We start from the raw sequence: 13738 nt of genomic DNA, 5'->3' as shown, positions 1-13738 counted from the left end.
TTTTATACATATATATATATGATTTTGTAATATACATAGGCATTTTGGTGCATAAATAGCTCAAATGTACAGATTGAGATTGCAAAACCTTGCTTCTGTTGTACTGGCCTTGGGTTGTTACGTATTTTCCTTAATGATGTTGTGCGTTACTTTTGGAAAAGAGAAGAATGAACCATGAGTTACATCTGAGACAATGGGAAGCTGGGCCAGAGTTCTGGGACTGTTCAAATCCAGGAGCCCTAGGATGTATTAGAACCTTTTAATCAGATTTATGGATTCTCCTATTCTTCCTTTTTCCAAGTTGAATTGTTAGCCTTTTAGTTGGCTAAACAAATCAAATCCACCTGAGTTTTGGTATCCTTCATGACTCTTTTGAAGCAGATTAATGATCTTTAAAAAAAAATGAGCAAAAAGAATGATACAGATAATTTTAATTGCAGATGAGAGACAGATCCTGCAATTCTCCAAAAAGAGGAAGACAGAGAGAAAGTACTTATTTTTAACTTTGTGGTTTCATTTTGGGAAAAAAAGAGAAACACATGTTTTCCTTAACGTAACAGGATTATGCCTTGGCAAATAATATTTATAATCCTCTATTCCTAATTCCAAAATCTGAAAACTCTGAAAAATGAGTATTTCCCCCCTGAGTTTAGCACAGACTCATTTAGTGTGAATATTCACACGTTTCACTACAGGACTATTTTTGTGTTTGTTTAAAAGTTGCTGCCCCAGTCCCTCCTGGAATAATTATTCAGTATATGTTGCATACACTATAATACTTTTCTAAAATCTGAAAAGTTCTGAATTCCCAAAACATAGGCCCCAGCGATATTGGATAGGGAGTTGTGGACTTACACCAAGTTTTAGATTAGCAAAGAAGGGGGATAAAATGTGCCAAGAGGTGCCTGGGTGGCTCAGTCCTTAAGCATCTGCCTTTGGCTGAGGTCATGATCCCAGGGTCCTAGGATCGAGTCCCGCATCCTGCTCCCTACTTAGTAGGAAGCCTGCTTCTCCCTCTCCTACTCCCCTTGCTTGTGTTCCCTCTCTCACTCTCTCTCTCTCTCTGTGTCTGTTAAATAAATAAAATCTTTAAAAAAGAAATGCTCTTCCAGCCCTTTAACTTTACAGTCTCTTTTCCACAAGGATTCTTTGGCCTGAATATTACTATGAGATAAAATTAAACTCTTAACATGCAGCACATTTTTTTCAGACTTGCAGTGTTAGAGAAAGAACAGTAATACTTTAACTCCATTTACCAAAGTGTACTTTTGAGACTACTTGCTTAGATTTGTGTAGCAAGGACTGAGAATCTGTTCCATGAATCACTTGTCCATTCATATTTGTTTCTTCTGTGAAGGTGAATATTTAAAAAAAGGATAGCTTTATAAGGAAGAGATAATGTATGTAAATGGTAGGTAGAAGACAGGAGATATTTTGTGAGTTTTAATTAGAAATTTGAGCTTTTGTCATCTGGCGAAATACGGCTATAGTAACAATTTTAAAAAACTTTTTATTTATTTACTTAGAGCTAGTGTGAGAGAGAGCACGAGTGGTGAGAAGAGGCAGAGGGAAAGGGAGAAGCAGACTCCTCACTGAGCAGGGAGCCTGATGTGAAGCTCCATCCCAGTCTGGAATCATGACCAGAGACAAAGGCAGTTGCTTAACTAACTGAGCCAGCCAGGTGCCCCAGTAACAATTATTTTTTATGAAAAAGTTGAGTCAAGATGATGTATTTTTTATAAGTAAAATTATGAGTCAACTAATACTTATACCTAATCAGGCAGAATATTAAAAATTTAATTATTTCTTGGTAATTTGTTTTCTGTCTTAAAGTACTAGATGCTGAGCATTATTTATATGTTTTAAAAGTGAGGGCTATTTTTTTATGAATTTATTATAATTTGCTATACTGTGGTGATACTTTTAGTATTAGTTGAGTTGAACAGAAATATCTGTTCCTGAACCAGAGGATCCCATACAAATTTGTTCTTTTTTTTTTTTTTTGTAAGTAATCTCTACACCCAACTTGGGGCTTAAATTAACAACCTGAAGATCAAGAGTCACATGCTTTACTGACTGAACTAGCCAAGTGCCCCTGTTTTTACGTTTTGTTTCTACTTTCTCTAGTTGCTTTAATTGCCACTTCCGCATGGACTCTCAGTTATTTCTAGATGCTATCACTGTGCTACTTCTAGAAGCCAAATTTCCCCTAATTTATGTCTCTAGTGTATTGTCAATTGGGATAAAAATAACCGTGCTTAGTTTTATTTTTGTTTTTGTCATTGTGTTTTTAATAAGAAGTAGGTACTTTTGAGAGCCTGATGGACTTTCTTAAAAGCACCTGTGTGCTCAGATTTTTGTCATTTGCTTTAGTTGCTTTGAGGCCTTTTTTGCCTACTTCATTTTTTTTTTTATAAAGATTTTATTTATTTATTTGACAGAGAGAGAGAGAGATCACAAGTAGGCAGAGAGGCAGGCAGAGAGAGAGCGGGGAAGCAGGCTCCCCACCAAGTAGAGAGCCTGATGCGGGGCTTGATTCCAGAACCCTGAGATCATGACCTGAGCTGAAGGCAGAGGCTTAACCCACTGAGCCACCCAAGTGCCCCACCCACTTCATTTTTTGTTGGTTCATGTTGTTAAGTTTTACAAACGAGTAAGATATTACTGTAATTAAATAATTTCCCGAAGCTACTGGAAAACAAGGGCCATTTTTTTGTTTCAAAGATAAAATACATTATACAAATTTATAGGACATATGAGTAACCAACATCTCACCAATTTTTGTATGGTTTTCCTTGGTATTTGTAATGGACTTTTCTAGAATACTTATTTTTTCATTTTATTAGACAGCATTTGTACTTAAGAGTCTTGTTGATTGTAAAATGTAAGATATGTCATAATACCACTAGCTAATATGTATTGAACTCTTACTGTGGTTCCAAGCACTCTACACATATAAACTTACCTAAGTCTCATGGTAACGCTGAGTATTAGCTCCACTTTATAAATGATGGCACCAGTGCATGGAGAACATATGTAATTTGCCCCAGGTTCCACATGGAATCAGAAGTAGGGCCTGGATTCTCACCCAGGCAGTCTGGCTCCAGAGCCCCATGTGCTGGTCTGTTGGACATTTAGGTTGCTTCTTATTTTCCCTTCAATAAATAATGCTGATGCAAGTATATTCCTGCTTATAACTTCTTGCATGTTTAGGATTGTACCTTTGGGACAGCTTTGTGGTGGATCTTGACAGTGGTCTTGTAAGAAGGAAGTTTTTGGTAACAAACAGTGTGTGGTAGTAATACATCTTCATCTACCCTGGTTGCTCATGAACTGCTTGCGGTTAAGGTGGAGGGAAAGGGAAATGCATAGTATATTTTTCATCTGGACAGCTTATGAGAATCAAATCACCGTGTTTCTTTGATTCTAAAATTCACGCATTCCTATTTACCATTTTTAAAAGCAGGATGCTTTTGCAACCAGAGTACATTTAATGTGGCTGTTTGTGCCTTCCTCTTCTCTCATCTTTCTTTCTTTTTTTTAAAGATTTTATTTATTTGACAGATCACAAGTACACAGAGCGGCAGGTGGGGGTGGTGGGGTGGTGGTGGAAGCAGCTGAAGCAGGTCTGGATCCCAGGACTCTGGGATCATGACCTGAGCCGAAGGCAGAGGCTTTAACCCACTGAGCCACCCAGGTGCCCCTTCTCTCATCTTTTTTGTAAGAGGTTGTATTTGAAGTCTGGATGCACTTGTTACATTTGTGATGCCTTAGAATCAGTTGGATATAGTCTGTTATACTAGTTTAAGTAAGTGAAGAAAAAGATTGAATGAAACATTTCATTTTACAGACATACAGTCTCCTGATGCTGAATATGTAGATTTGCTCCTTAATCCTGAGCGCTACACGGGTTACAAGGGACCAGATGCTTGGAAGATTTGGAATGTCATCTATGAAGAAAACTGTTTTAAGTATGTGTCATTTTCATTTAGAAAATCCAGACAGAGTGATTTTTATTTATATATCAACAAATCAACAAATCATAATGACTCTAAATTGCAAATCACATTGACTTTGTTAAAGGATGTATTTGGACATAGAAACATTCTTACTCATTAATCCAGTTCTCCTCCAGGAAAACATGTGGACATGAGTTTCAACAAATATTTTTTTCTTCTTCAAAAGACACAGACGTAGAAAAATAAATAAAAAATTCTTTAAAAAAATAAAGTAAAAGACATAGAAAAAAATAAAAGACAGTGACTAGCATAGGACTTTTATGGGAGTCTTGTAGACATTTCACAGATGTTCCTTCAGTGGATTATAGAATCTCATTTTACAGATGAAATAACCGGAGCCAGCCAGGTTTACTTCATTTCCCAGGATCCTAAACTTAGTAGTAGAAATAAGTGACTCCTAAATCTCTTTTTGGTGCTCTGTATTCATCTTTTTGAGGCTCTGGTATTTTACCTGCTCTCAAGTTTAAGTTAGATTAATTTCAGAGAACAATTATAATAGGTAACACTTGAACACTCACTGTGTGCCAGACCTGTGCTAAGGATGGTACGTACATTTTCTCTTTTAGTCCCTGCAGTAGCCCTTGTCACTGTTGTAGTTGTCACTGTTTACAGATGGAGAACCTTGAGACTTGGAAGGGTTAAATGATTTTTCTAGTGTCAAAAGTCTAGTGAGTGGAAGAACCCACTTTGTATTCTTAACTGCTACCATGGAAATAGTCAATTTGATCACTGTGTGACTGGGACATGCTTCAAGTTTACCTGCCTCTTGGAAGCCACTGGCCTCTAACCAATGTGCTTATTGGTTTCTGGAAGGAATTTGTGTGTGCATTTGCATTATACTGTCTCAGAGATGGGGGGAGTTCTGGGAAAATGGAGTTCATAGGTACGGTAGTAATACATTTCACTTTGCATATGTCAAATATAAGGGATAAGCAGTTATGCTTATACCAGAAAAAATGTCAGTTTCTTTTTCTTTTTTTTGACTTGAAGAACTTTTCCAGTTTTAAAGTGGATAATTTTCATTATTTACTCATTTCTGCCATGTGTTTCATTTAAATTCCCTGGTTTATTATTAAGAATGTTTGACTTAATTGGCTTACTTTTTTTTTTTAAGATTTTATTTACTTATTTGACAGAGAGAGAGAGAGACAGCTAGAGAGAGAACACAAACGGGGAGTAGGAGAGGGAGAAGCAGTCTCCCCGCTGAGCAGGAAGCCGGATACGGGGCTCAACCCCAGGACCCTGGGATCATGACCTGAGCCGAGAGCAGGCGCTTAACAACTGAGCCCCTTAATTGACTTACTTTAAGGTTTTTGTTTTGTTTTGCTTTGCTTTAGATTTTATGTTTAAGTAATCTCTAGACCCAACTTGGGGCTCTAACTTACAACCCCAAGATAAAGAGTTGTATGCTCTACTGACTGAGCCTGCCAGGCACCCCTAAAGGGTTTGTTTTTTTTTTTTTTTTAATGTGAACTAAAATAGACTCAACTGAAGCATTTGTTGGATTTTACATTTGTATTATAGTTATTTCTTAACAAATTTATATCATGATTCCCAGTATAAATATTTCTAAAATATAAGCAATATATGAGGCACAAAACTGAGTGTGGTAAAATACAGCTTACATGTTCTGATCTCAAAGTGTCTCAAGTTGTGCAAGTTCGTAAAATTTAAATTGCAGACAAAGCAATCCCTACACTTTAGTAATGTTACTAACGAATATTTAGTTCGAGATTTAAAGGCACTTCAGTGACATTTAAAAAACTTTTTTTTACTTTAGTGACATTTTAACTCCTTTTTTCATATTAACAAAAATGCCTTTTACTGAAATCCTAACAGACTTGGTGGCCACAGGATCAGTTGACATACCTAAGATTCACGAAGTGGAAAATAATCTACCCAGAATGTTTTTTCCCTTTTTATTTTCGTGCTTCGTTAGGGTATTTATATTTCTTGCTTGTTTGTCTTTCAGTCAGGAGTGCACTTTGTGCCACATGCAAACACACATATGTGTACACGCATATATGTATATGTAACATTTAAAAACATTAGTGACTCTAGGAGAAGAGTTTGACTCGGTATTGTCTTCCTTTGTTTGAGGAAGTGATTAAGAAATGGCTTTCTGGCTGCTACAATGGGAGAAGATCAGAAACTATTGCTAAGACAAATAACAACCACCCTCCCTTAAAGCAATTTGAGAACACTAAATGTTTTATAAGCTCAATAAAACAGTTTGATTTTGGATGTAGTCATTAAGCAGCTCTCTGAGATAATTTCACTTTTACTTAGATAATTATAACAAGATAGGTAACATAATTATATTTTACAGTTTAATTCTTTTGTTTCTAGGCCACAGACAATTAAAAGACCTTTAAATCCTTTGGCTTCTGGTCAAGGTGAGTTATTTATTTGCACTGTTATATTATTTATCAGCCAGTGAACTTTGGTTAGAAGGAAGAGGAAGGCCAGATAAGGGTTTTGGCAAGAGCATTTGAGATCATATATTCCTGTTTCCATAGAAGTTATGCCTCACCCTTATAGACAAGTTGGTGTTTAAAATATTTATACCTCAGTAAGGAGTATTTGTGTAATGAAGTTCATGGTATTAGATTATCATAGGGTGGAGAGTAGGTTAAATATTTATTCTTTTGTGCATTTTTACATAATGTGTGTGTTCAGTTTTTACTATTTTTATTCATTTTCTAGTTAAATGAATATAAAAAAAAAAAAACAACACTTAGGCCTTGACTCTTTCCCAGAATCTGAAATGATTATACATATTGGGAGTCTGATTTCAAATTCACATGTCTTTATATTTCATTAAGATTTTTCATTTAAGGTCTTGCCCAAATGCTGCCTTTTCTATCTTCCCTGACTCTCCTAACTGGAAGTAACCCCTCTCTCCTCATAAAGTGATTTTACGTCATGTTTTGTGTCTCTTACCACCTTTCCACTGGCATTATTTTACTATTATGCATCTATTGATCTACCCTAGCATTCTGGGTATTTGGGGAGTATTTATTGGTTTCATCCCTTAATAGAGAGCCTGACACCTAACAGATGGAGTTGTTTGTTAAGTAAATGATTGATGAAAACTGCTCTCTTCATTTAATGGTCTTGTCTGCAGTTGGGAAGATCACTGTTCCTTCAGCAAATGATTATCCTCCATTTACTGTGCGCTAGGCACTGTGCAGAGGCAGAGGGGGTGTGAAATTGAAACTCAGACACCCTGCTCAGTCTGTAATAGGCAGAATGGTTTGTTGAATAAACCATTTCAGTGCTATGATTTCAGACTTTTTACTTAGGAAATATACATCCCTGTTCTCATAATATGTGCTTACTGATGAAATCTTTGATGTGCTTTTAGCAAATGTGTAAGTTTTTCATTTTTAAAATTTATTTGAAAAGCTGCTGATCTCATATAGTCAATAAACATAAATTTCCTCCTGGAAAGCAATGAGATTGCATCATTCCCTAAATGTTGGGAGCCTAGGCTTTCTTAGATTAGAAATGAAAGAACATCTTTAAAGAAGAGTTTGGGTTTATCTGCAGTCAAATGCTCTACCCCTGAGCTATACCCCCTATCTGAGTCACATATGGTAACCCTTTGGAAGCTATTGATTTAATATTCCTAGGTAAGGGGTGATCCTCAGTATGAACTCACATTATGATCTGATTAATTAACGACCCTCACTTATCATAAAGATAAATGGGAACAATTTAAATATTTATCATTAAGGAACTGGTTAAATGATTCATGGTATATTCATGGAGTAAAATACAGCCACTAGAAATGTTGCTGAAAATTTGTATTCATTTAGGTCAGTAATGACCAATAGCACATTGAAGAAAAGAAACAAGTATGTATATTTTTGTAAAAACATACTTAATATAATATCTAAATGTCTATATGTGAAGAAAAAGGGCATTTACCAAAGCATAAATGGTATTTATCTAGGGCAGAGGGAGTTAACAGATGACATTTTTTATTTCATCGGTGTCTTTTTTTTTTAAACATGTATTTGCAGTGAGCATATGTTATTTTAATAATCAAACAATGGTGGCATTAAATAAGTATGGGCAAAATGAAGACAGTTTTTTAAGAGTAAATGAGCAGCTGCTTACAAACTGCTGAACTGTGCATAATTTGAATCTTCACAAATAGTCTTTTGAAATATTCCTGAATTAGGTAAAATTTTACAGTGTCAGTCTAGAGGTTTCAAAGCAAGAATATAATTCTTTAGCAGAAACCGTGTTACATGGGGCGCCTGGGTGGCTCAGTGGATTACACCGCTGCCTTCGGCTCAGGTCATGATCTCAGGGTCCTGGGATCGAGCCCTGCATCGGGCTCTCTGCTCTGCAGGGAGCCTGCTTCCTTCTCTCTCTCTGCCTGCCTCTCTGCCTACTTGTGATGTCTCTGTCAAATAAATAAATAAAATCTTAAAAAAAAAAAAAAAGAAACCGTGTTACAGATTTAGAATAAATAAATGTGAAAAAAGGCTCTGCCAACCAAATAACCGTTAAGTCCTTAAGGTATTTGAGAGTACTCTCAGATGATAGATTAGATTTTTCTCTTCCTTCAGCCTGTATTAAATCTTGTATGAACTGAAGCCACTCCTTACCCAGGCTCTTGGAGATGATGCCCTTGAAGCGAATCCGGCATAATTCCTATTTGCCACAAGATAGGGTTTGTCATGAGTGACTGCCTCAGATTTTGCTTATGTGGGTGAACTGATGGACTAAAACTAACCGTTATTCAAAGTCTTATTTTTTATGAACGTAGAGCATTTTAAAGTGACATCTGGAAGGACTTTATAATAATCAACCTTTTGTTTTGTCTTTCAGGGAAAAGTGAAGGTAAGTTTAATTTCTTTATCACATATATATGAATTTGCTGATACATTCAGATGTTTATTTGGGAGACTGTTCTTCCTCCTTCTAAGAACTCCTGTTTATTTAAAATTCAGGAGGTGAAAGCATACGGAAAATGACTGCGGCTGGGATCAGGCATTTACTTCTGGAGCAGATCTCTAGGATCTGCTGGGTCCGTACAGGAAGCTTTAGGTATCGTCACAGTGTCGCTCTGCAGCTTCCAAGGCTTGTGTTCGCTCTTGGGGGTAGTTATTACCAACTCTGAGTTGTAATGCTAAAATTTTTAATGTATCTTAGGTTTACTTTGTCTTTGTGAGAATCTTTTTGCTTTCTGAGTGAAATTCAAATGATTTTTTAAAAAAGATTTTTATTTATTTGAGAGAGAGAGCACGCAGTTGAGCACAAGGCGGGGAGGAGAGGCAGAAGGAGAGGAGAAGCAGCTCCCCGCTCAGCCGGACATGATCCCAGGACCCTGAGATCATGACCTGAGCTGAAGGCAGATGCTCCCTGACTGAGCCACCCGGGTGCCCTGAAATGATTTTTCTTACTCTTAAGGCCATGTGTTTAATCATATGAAAAGACAAAGTAGCAGTTAGCTTTAGTCCAGCCAGATGAAATTGCTAAAATGTGAAGTATCCCTTTCCTCTTTGAAGAGGAACATTAGTTTCTTCTGAACATTAGTTTACAAATTGGGTGGTTCAGTGGGTTAAGCCTCTGCCTTCCACTCAGGTCATGATCCCAGGACCCTGGGATGGAGCCCTGCATCAGGCCCTCTGCTCAGCAGTGAGCCTCCTCTCCCTCTGCCTGCCTCTCTGCCTGCTTGTGATCTCTGTCTGTCAAATAAATAAAAAAAATCTTTTAAAAAAATTGCTTTTGTATTCTGTCTAAATAACAGAATACCAATGTCTGATAATACTGGATTTCTTAAAATTATACTTTATATTATAGAAACAGTAACAGCCTAGTAAAATACTGAATCAGAACTATACTAGTTGGAACAGAAATTCTTTAATATAAGATTATTCTTCCAAAGATGACTTATATTTTATTACTGTTAGTAATGATCCTATAATTTTCAGAGGTCTCCCCGCTTCTTCCTTATAATTTTTTAGTCTTGAGAGATTTTATTCTACCTTGGGTATTCCTAAATGTTAGAGGATATTGTTTCAGTTTTTCAATACTATTTAAAGATCTCATCCTGTCTCTTACTGTCAGAGAAAAGATTGTTAACTTGTGGAGTCTGTCTTTAGAGAAATCATCTTGTTTGAGTATATTTATAATTTTTCATTTTGGTCAAATTTGAAAGAGTTATCCCTGACAGCTATCATATCAGGTGACTTGCCTCCTTTCCCCCCTGATTCATGGTCCCAAACTTGAAAAAAAAAAACAAAAAAAAACCTCTGAAGGTGTTTGTTGTCTTTTTTTTTTTTTTTAAGATTTATTTATTTATTTGCGAGAGAGAGTTTGTGCGTGCCTAGGGAAGGGGAGAGGGATAGGGAGAAAGTGTCTTAAAGAGCAGACTCTCTACTGAGTGTGGAGCCTGACACTGTTCAGTCTCATGACTGTGAGATCAGACCTGCGATGAGACCAAGAGTCAAAGGCTTAACCAGCCACCACCCAGGTGCCCCAACTTTGAAGGTTTTAATAAGGAGACAAATCACTTGGAAGCCCACAACACCAAGATAATTGATAATGGTAATGGCTAAGACTACATGCCAGTACTCTTCCAAGAAATTTACAAGTATGATTTCATTTAATCCTTCCAACATTCTCAGGAGGTATTACTTTTATTTCCATTTTGTAGACAACGAAAGTGAGTGCCAAAGAGGTTTAGCAACTCAGCTAAATCATGTATGACTTGTAAGTAGCTCAGTTGGAATTGAAATTAGTCAGTTTGGCTCCAAGGTCTGTGTTCTCAGTCACTATCTCATACTGCTTCTTCGTTAACATTGTGATAATTTTTTTTTAAAGTGTCTTATTTATTTATTTGTCAAAGAGAGTATGTGTGCAGGCAGGAGGAGCTGCAGGCAGAGGGAGAAGCAGGCGCGATGTGGGACTCAATCCCAGGACTCTAGGATCATGATCTGAGCCGAAGACAGATGCATAACCAACAGAGCCACTCAGACATCCCAACATCTTAATAATTACGATTATTTACATATGTGTATGTTTATACTAGATATATTTATAGTTGTGTATATTGTTATCCCCATGCCTGCTTGCTTCCTTAGCCTATGTCTTGGGTCAGGCTGCTCTAACAAAATACCATAGACTGGGTGGCTTAAATGAGTTTATTTTCTCACAGTTCTGGGAGCTGGGAAGAGTAAATCAAAGTGCCAGCGGATTTGATTCTTCCTAAGGGCTCTCTTCCTGGCTTGCAGATAGCCAGCCTTTCAGTGTCCTCACTCAGAGAGAAAGAGCTCTGGTCCTTTCACCGGCTTATGAAGACGCTAATCCCATCATGGGGACCCTACACTCCTGACCTCATCTAAACCTAATTACCTCCAAAGACCCCACCTCCAAATACCATCGCCTGGGGGCTTAGATCTTCAACACTTGAGTTTTATCTGGAACAGTCTAGATTTCTAGAAATGGGTTTACTGGATCAAAGGTTTTGGACATTTTAGGCTCCTGACTGTGTTTTGTCACTGAGAGAATGTGCGAATTTGTAACCTTTCCAATCAGTGTGCCCGCTTGTTTTACCTGACCCTTGTCAGCATTAAGTATTGTCATATTTTTATCTTTACTGTTAAAAGTGCTGTCCCTATGGTTATAATTTGCATTTTTTATTACTAGTGAGGGGGAGTAATTTTTATATTCTTACCATTTGTGGCTTTTCCTTTGTGAATTCTCTATTATTTGCCCACCTTAAATGGGCACTTTAGCATTTTTATTCAGTTTATGAGTTTTTTTATGTAGAATATTGTCCTTTTGGGGCACCTGGCTGGCTCAGTTGGTTAAGCATTTGACTTTGGCTCAGGTCGTGATCTCAAGGTCTTGGGATTGAGCCCCATGTCAGGCTCTGTGCTTGACGGGGAGCCTGCCTCTCCCTCTCCCTCTGCCTGCTACTCCCCAACCCGCCCTGCTTGTGCACGCTCGCTCTCTCTTTCCCTCTGTCAAATAAATAAATAAATAAATAAATAAATAGTTTTTTAAAAACAATTTAGAAAAGCGTACGATGAGTTCTTAATTTTCATAGCATCACCTGTTTTCAAGGCTAAGTAGTTTTCCTTGCATTGATTTATTATTTGTGTGTTCTGACATCCTATGAAACAATTTATCTGGAAAATTACTAGATTTAGGGCTACCTAAGGTAGCCTTAGGGCTTCCTAAGGCAATGCTGAGGCCTTCTAGAGACGGACCAAGAGAATGGTACTAAATTGAATCCACACCAAGAACTTCTCTCCTTCCTTTGGTTAAATAGCAAATAAAATTTGGACCTTTTGTTCATTTTTAAATCACCATTTGGCACAAATTGCTGTTATATATTGAAAAACGTACACTTTGGCATTTTTACAACTTTGTGACTTCTTTTTCTTTTAATTTCAGAGAACACTTTTTACAGTTGGCTAGAAGGTAATTGGAAACTTTTAAACAAATTTAAATGTTAAACATTTTTTTCATCTTTAAAGACATATGAAATATTTTTAAAATGGTATGAGTTCCACATATAAGATTTCCGTTACCAAATTACTATTTTTAGGCCTCTGCGTAGAAAAAAGAGCATTTTACAGACTTATATCTGGCCTGCATGCAAGTATTAATGTGCATTTGAGTGCACGATATCTTCTACAAGGTATGTGACATTCACGTTTATTTTACCACACTTATTTTCAGATATTCTTAAAATTTTTTGGTATTTACCTTAGCAGGACGAAATTGACACGATTGACTATTAGGCAGTAACAAATCATTCTTCAATGGTAGTAATCAGGAATGTAGGAACTGTAGATATTTTAAGGACATATTCAGTGTGATCTCACCTCTGTTTACGTTCTTTTAAGAAGCAGCTCAAAATTGTGCACATCGCTTTGGAAATATTTTTTTGTTTTGTTTGTGAGAGTTAAAGTAGCTCCTAATGGCATGGTTTGTTATTCAGTAGATACTTTAATTGTATTAAAACCCTTCTATTTGTGTGCCAACTTCAGGCTTGGAGTTTAACGGGTAAAAAGCATTTTCTGCTGTTCTTTAGTGCTTTAAAAATGCTTTTACAAAACAAGGCCATGGTTGAGTTTCATCAGTAACCTATTTCTTCTGGAATTTTAAAGGACTTCAGATTTATCAATAATGTCAGGCAGTCATTTTTAAATTGTGTATTTTGGTTTTATAAATATGTTTATATTCAGAAATTTGATTTCTGTGAGATCATACTTCTTAGTAAAACAGTGAATTTATTTTCCTTGTAAGGATGGGTTCTAGAAGATAAAATATTAATGTAGAACTATTAAAATGTATTATGAAAAGTAGCTTTCATTGTTCTGTATTTTCAAATATGTAATGAAACTAACTTCTCTAGATATAAATAACTCAATGTAAGTAAACTGAAACTTAATTTTAAAATTCAGATTTTAATATTTAATTCTTCTTTCTTCTCAGAAACTTGGTTGGAAAAGACATGGGGACACAACGTTACAGAATTTCAGCAGCGATTTGATGGAATTTTGACTGAAGGAGAGGGTCCAAGAAGGCTTAAGAACTTGTATTTTCTCTACTTAATAGAATTAAGGGCTTTATCTAAAGTGGTACCGTTCTTTGAGCGCCCAGATTTTCAACTCTTTACTGGAAATAAAGTCCACGATGCAGAAAACAAAATGCTACTTCTGGAAATACTTCATGAAGTCAAGTAA

General features: G+C 36.5%; 1 protein-coding gene across 1 annotated transcript in view; it reads left to right on the top strand.

Moving 5' to 3' along the window:
• ERO1A (endoplasmic reticulum oxidoreductase 1 alpha) overlaps positions 1-13738 on the top strand; it is a 49004-nt gene that overhangs the window by 24960 nt on the left and 10306 nt on the right. The window contains exons 7-12 of the mRNA XM_046008511.1: positions 3851-3971; positions 6369-6415; positions 8865-8876; positions 12441-12467; positions 12595-12687; positions 13488-13734. Of these exons, the coding sequence (XP_045864467.1) occupies positions 3851-3971; positions 6369-6415; positions 8865-8876; positions 12441-12467; positions 12595-12687; positions 13488-13734 (547 nt within the window). The remainder of the gene's footprint in view (positions 1-3850; positions 3972-6368; positions 6416-8864; positions 8877-12440; positions 12468-12594; positions 12688-13487; positions 13735-13738) is intronic.

The sequence above is a fragment of the Meles meles genome, chromosome 6, assembly GCF_922984935.1.
Source record: "Meles meles chromosome 6, mMelMel3.1 paternal haplotype, whole genome shotgun sequence".
Classification (NCBI taxonomy): domain Eukaryota; kingdom Metazoa; phylum Chordata; class Mammalia; order Carnivora; family Mustelidae; genus Meles; species Meles meles.
The sequence above is the reverse complement of the archived record's forward strand: the minus strand, read 5'-3'. Positions and strand labels throughout refer to the sequence as shown.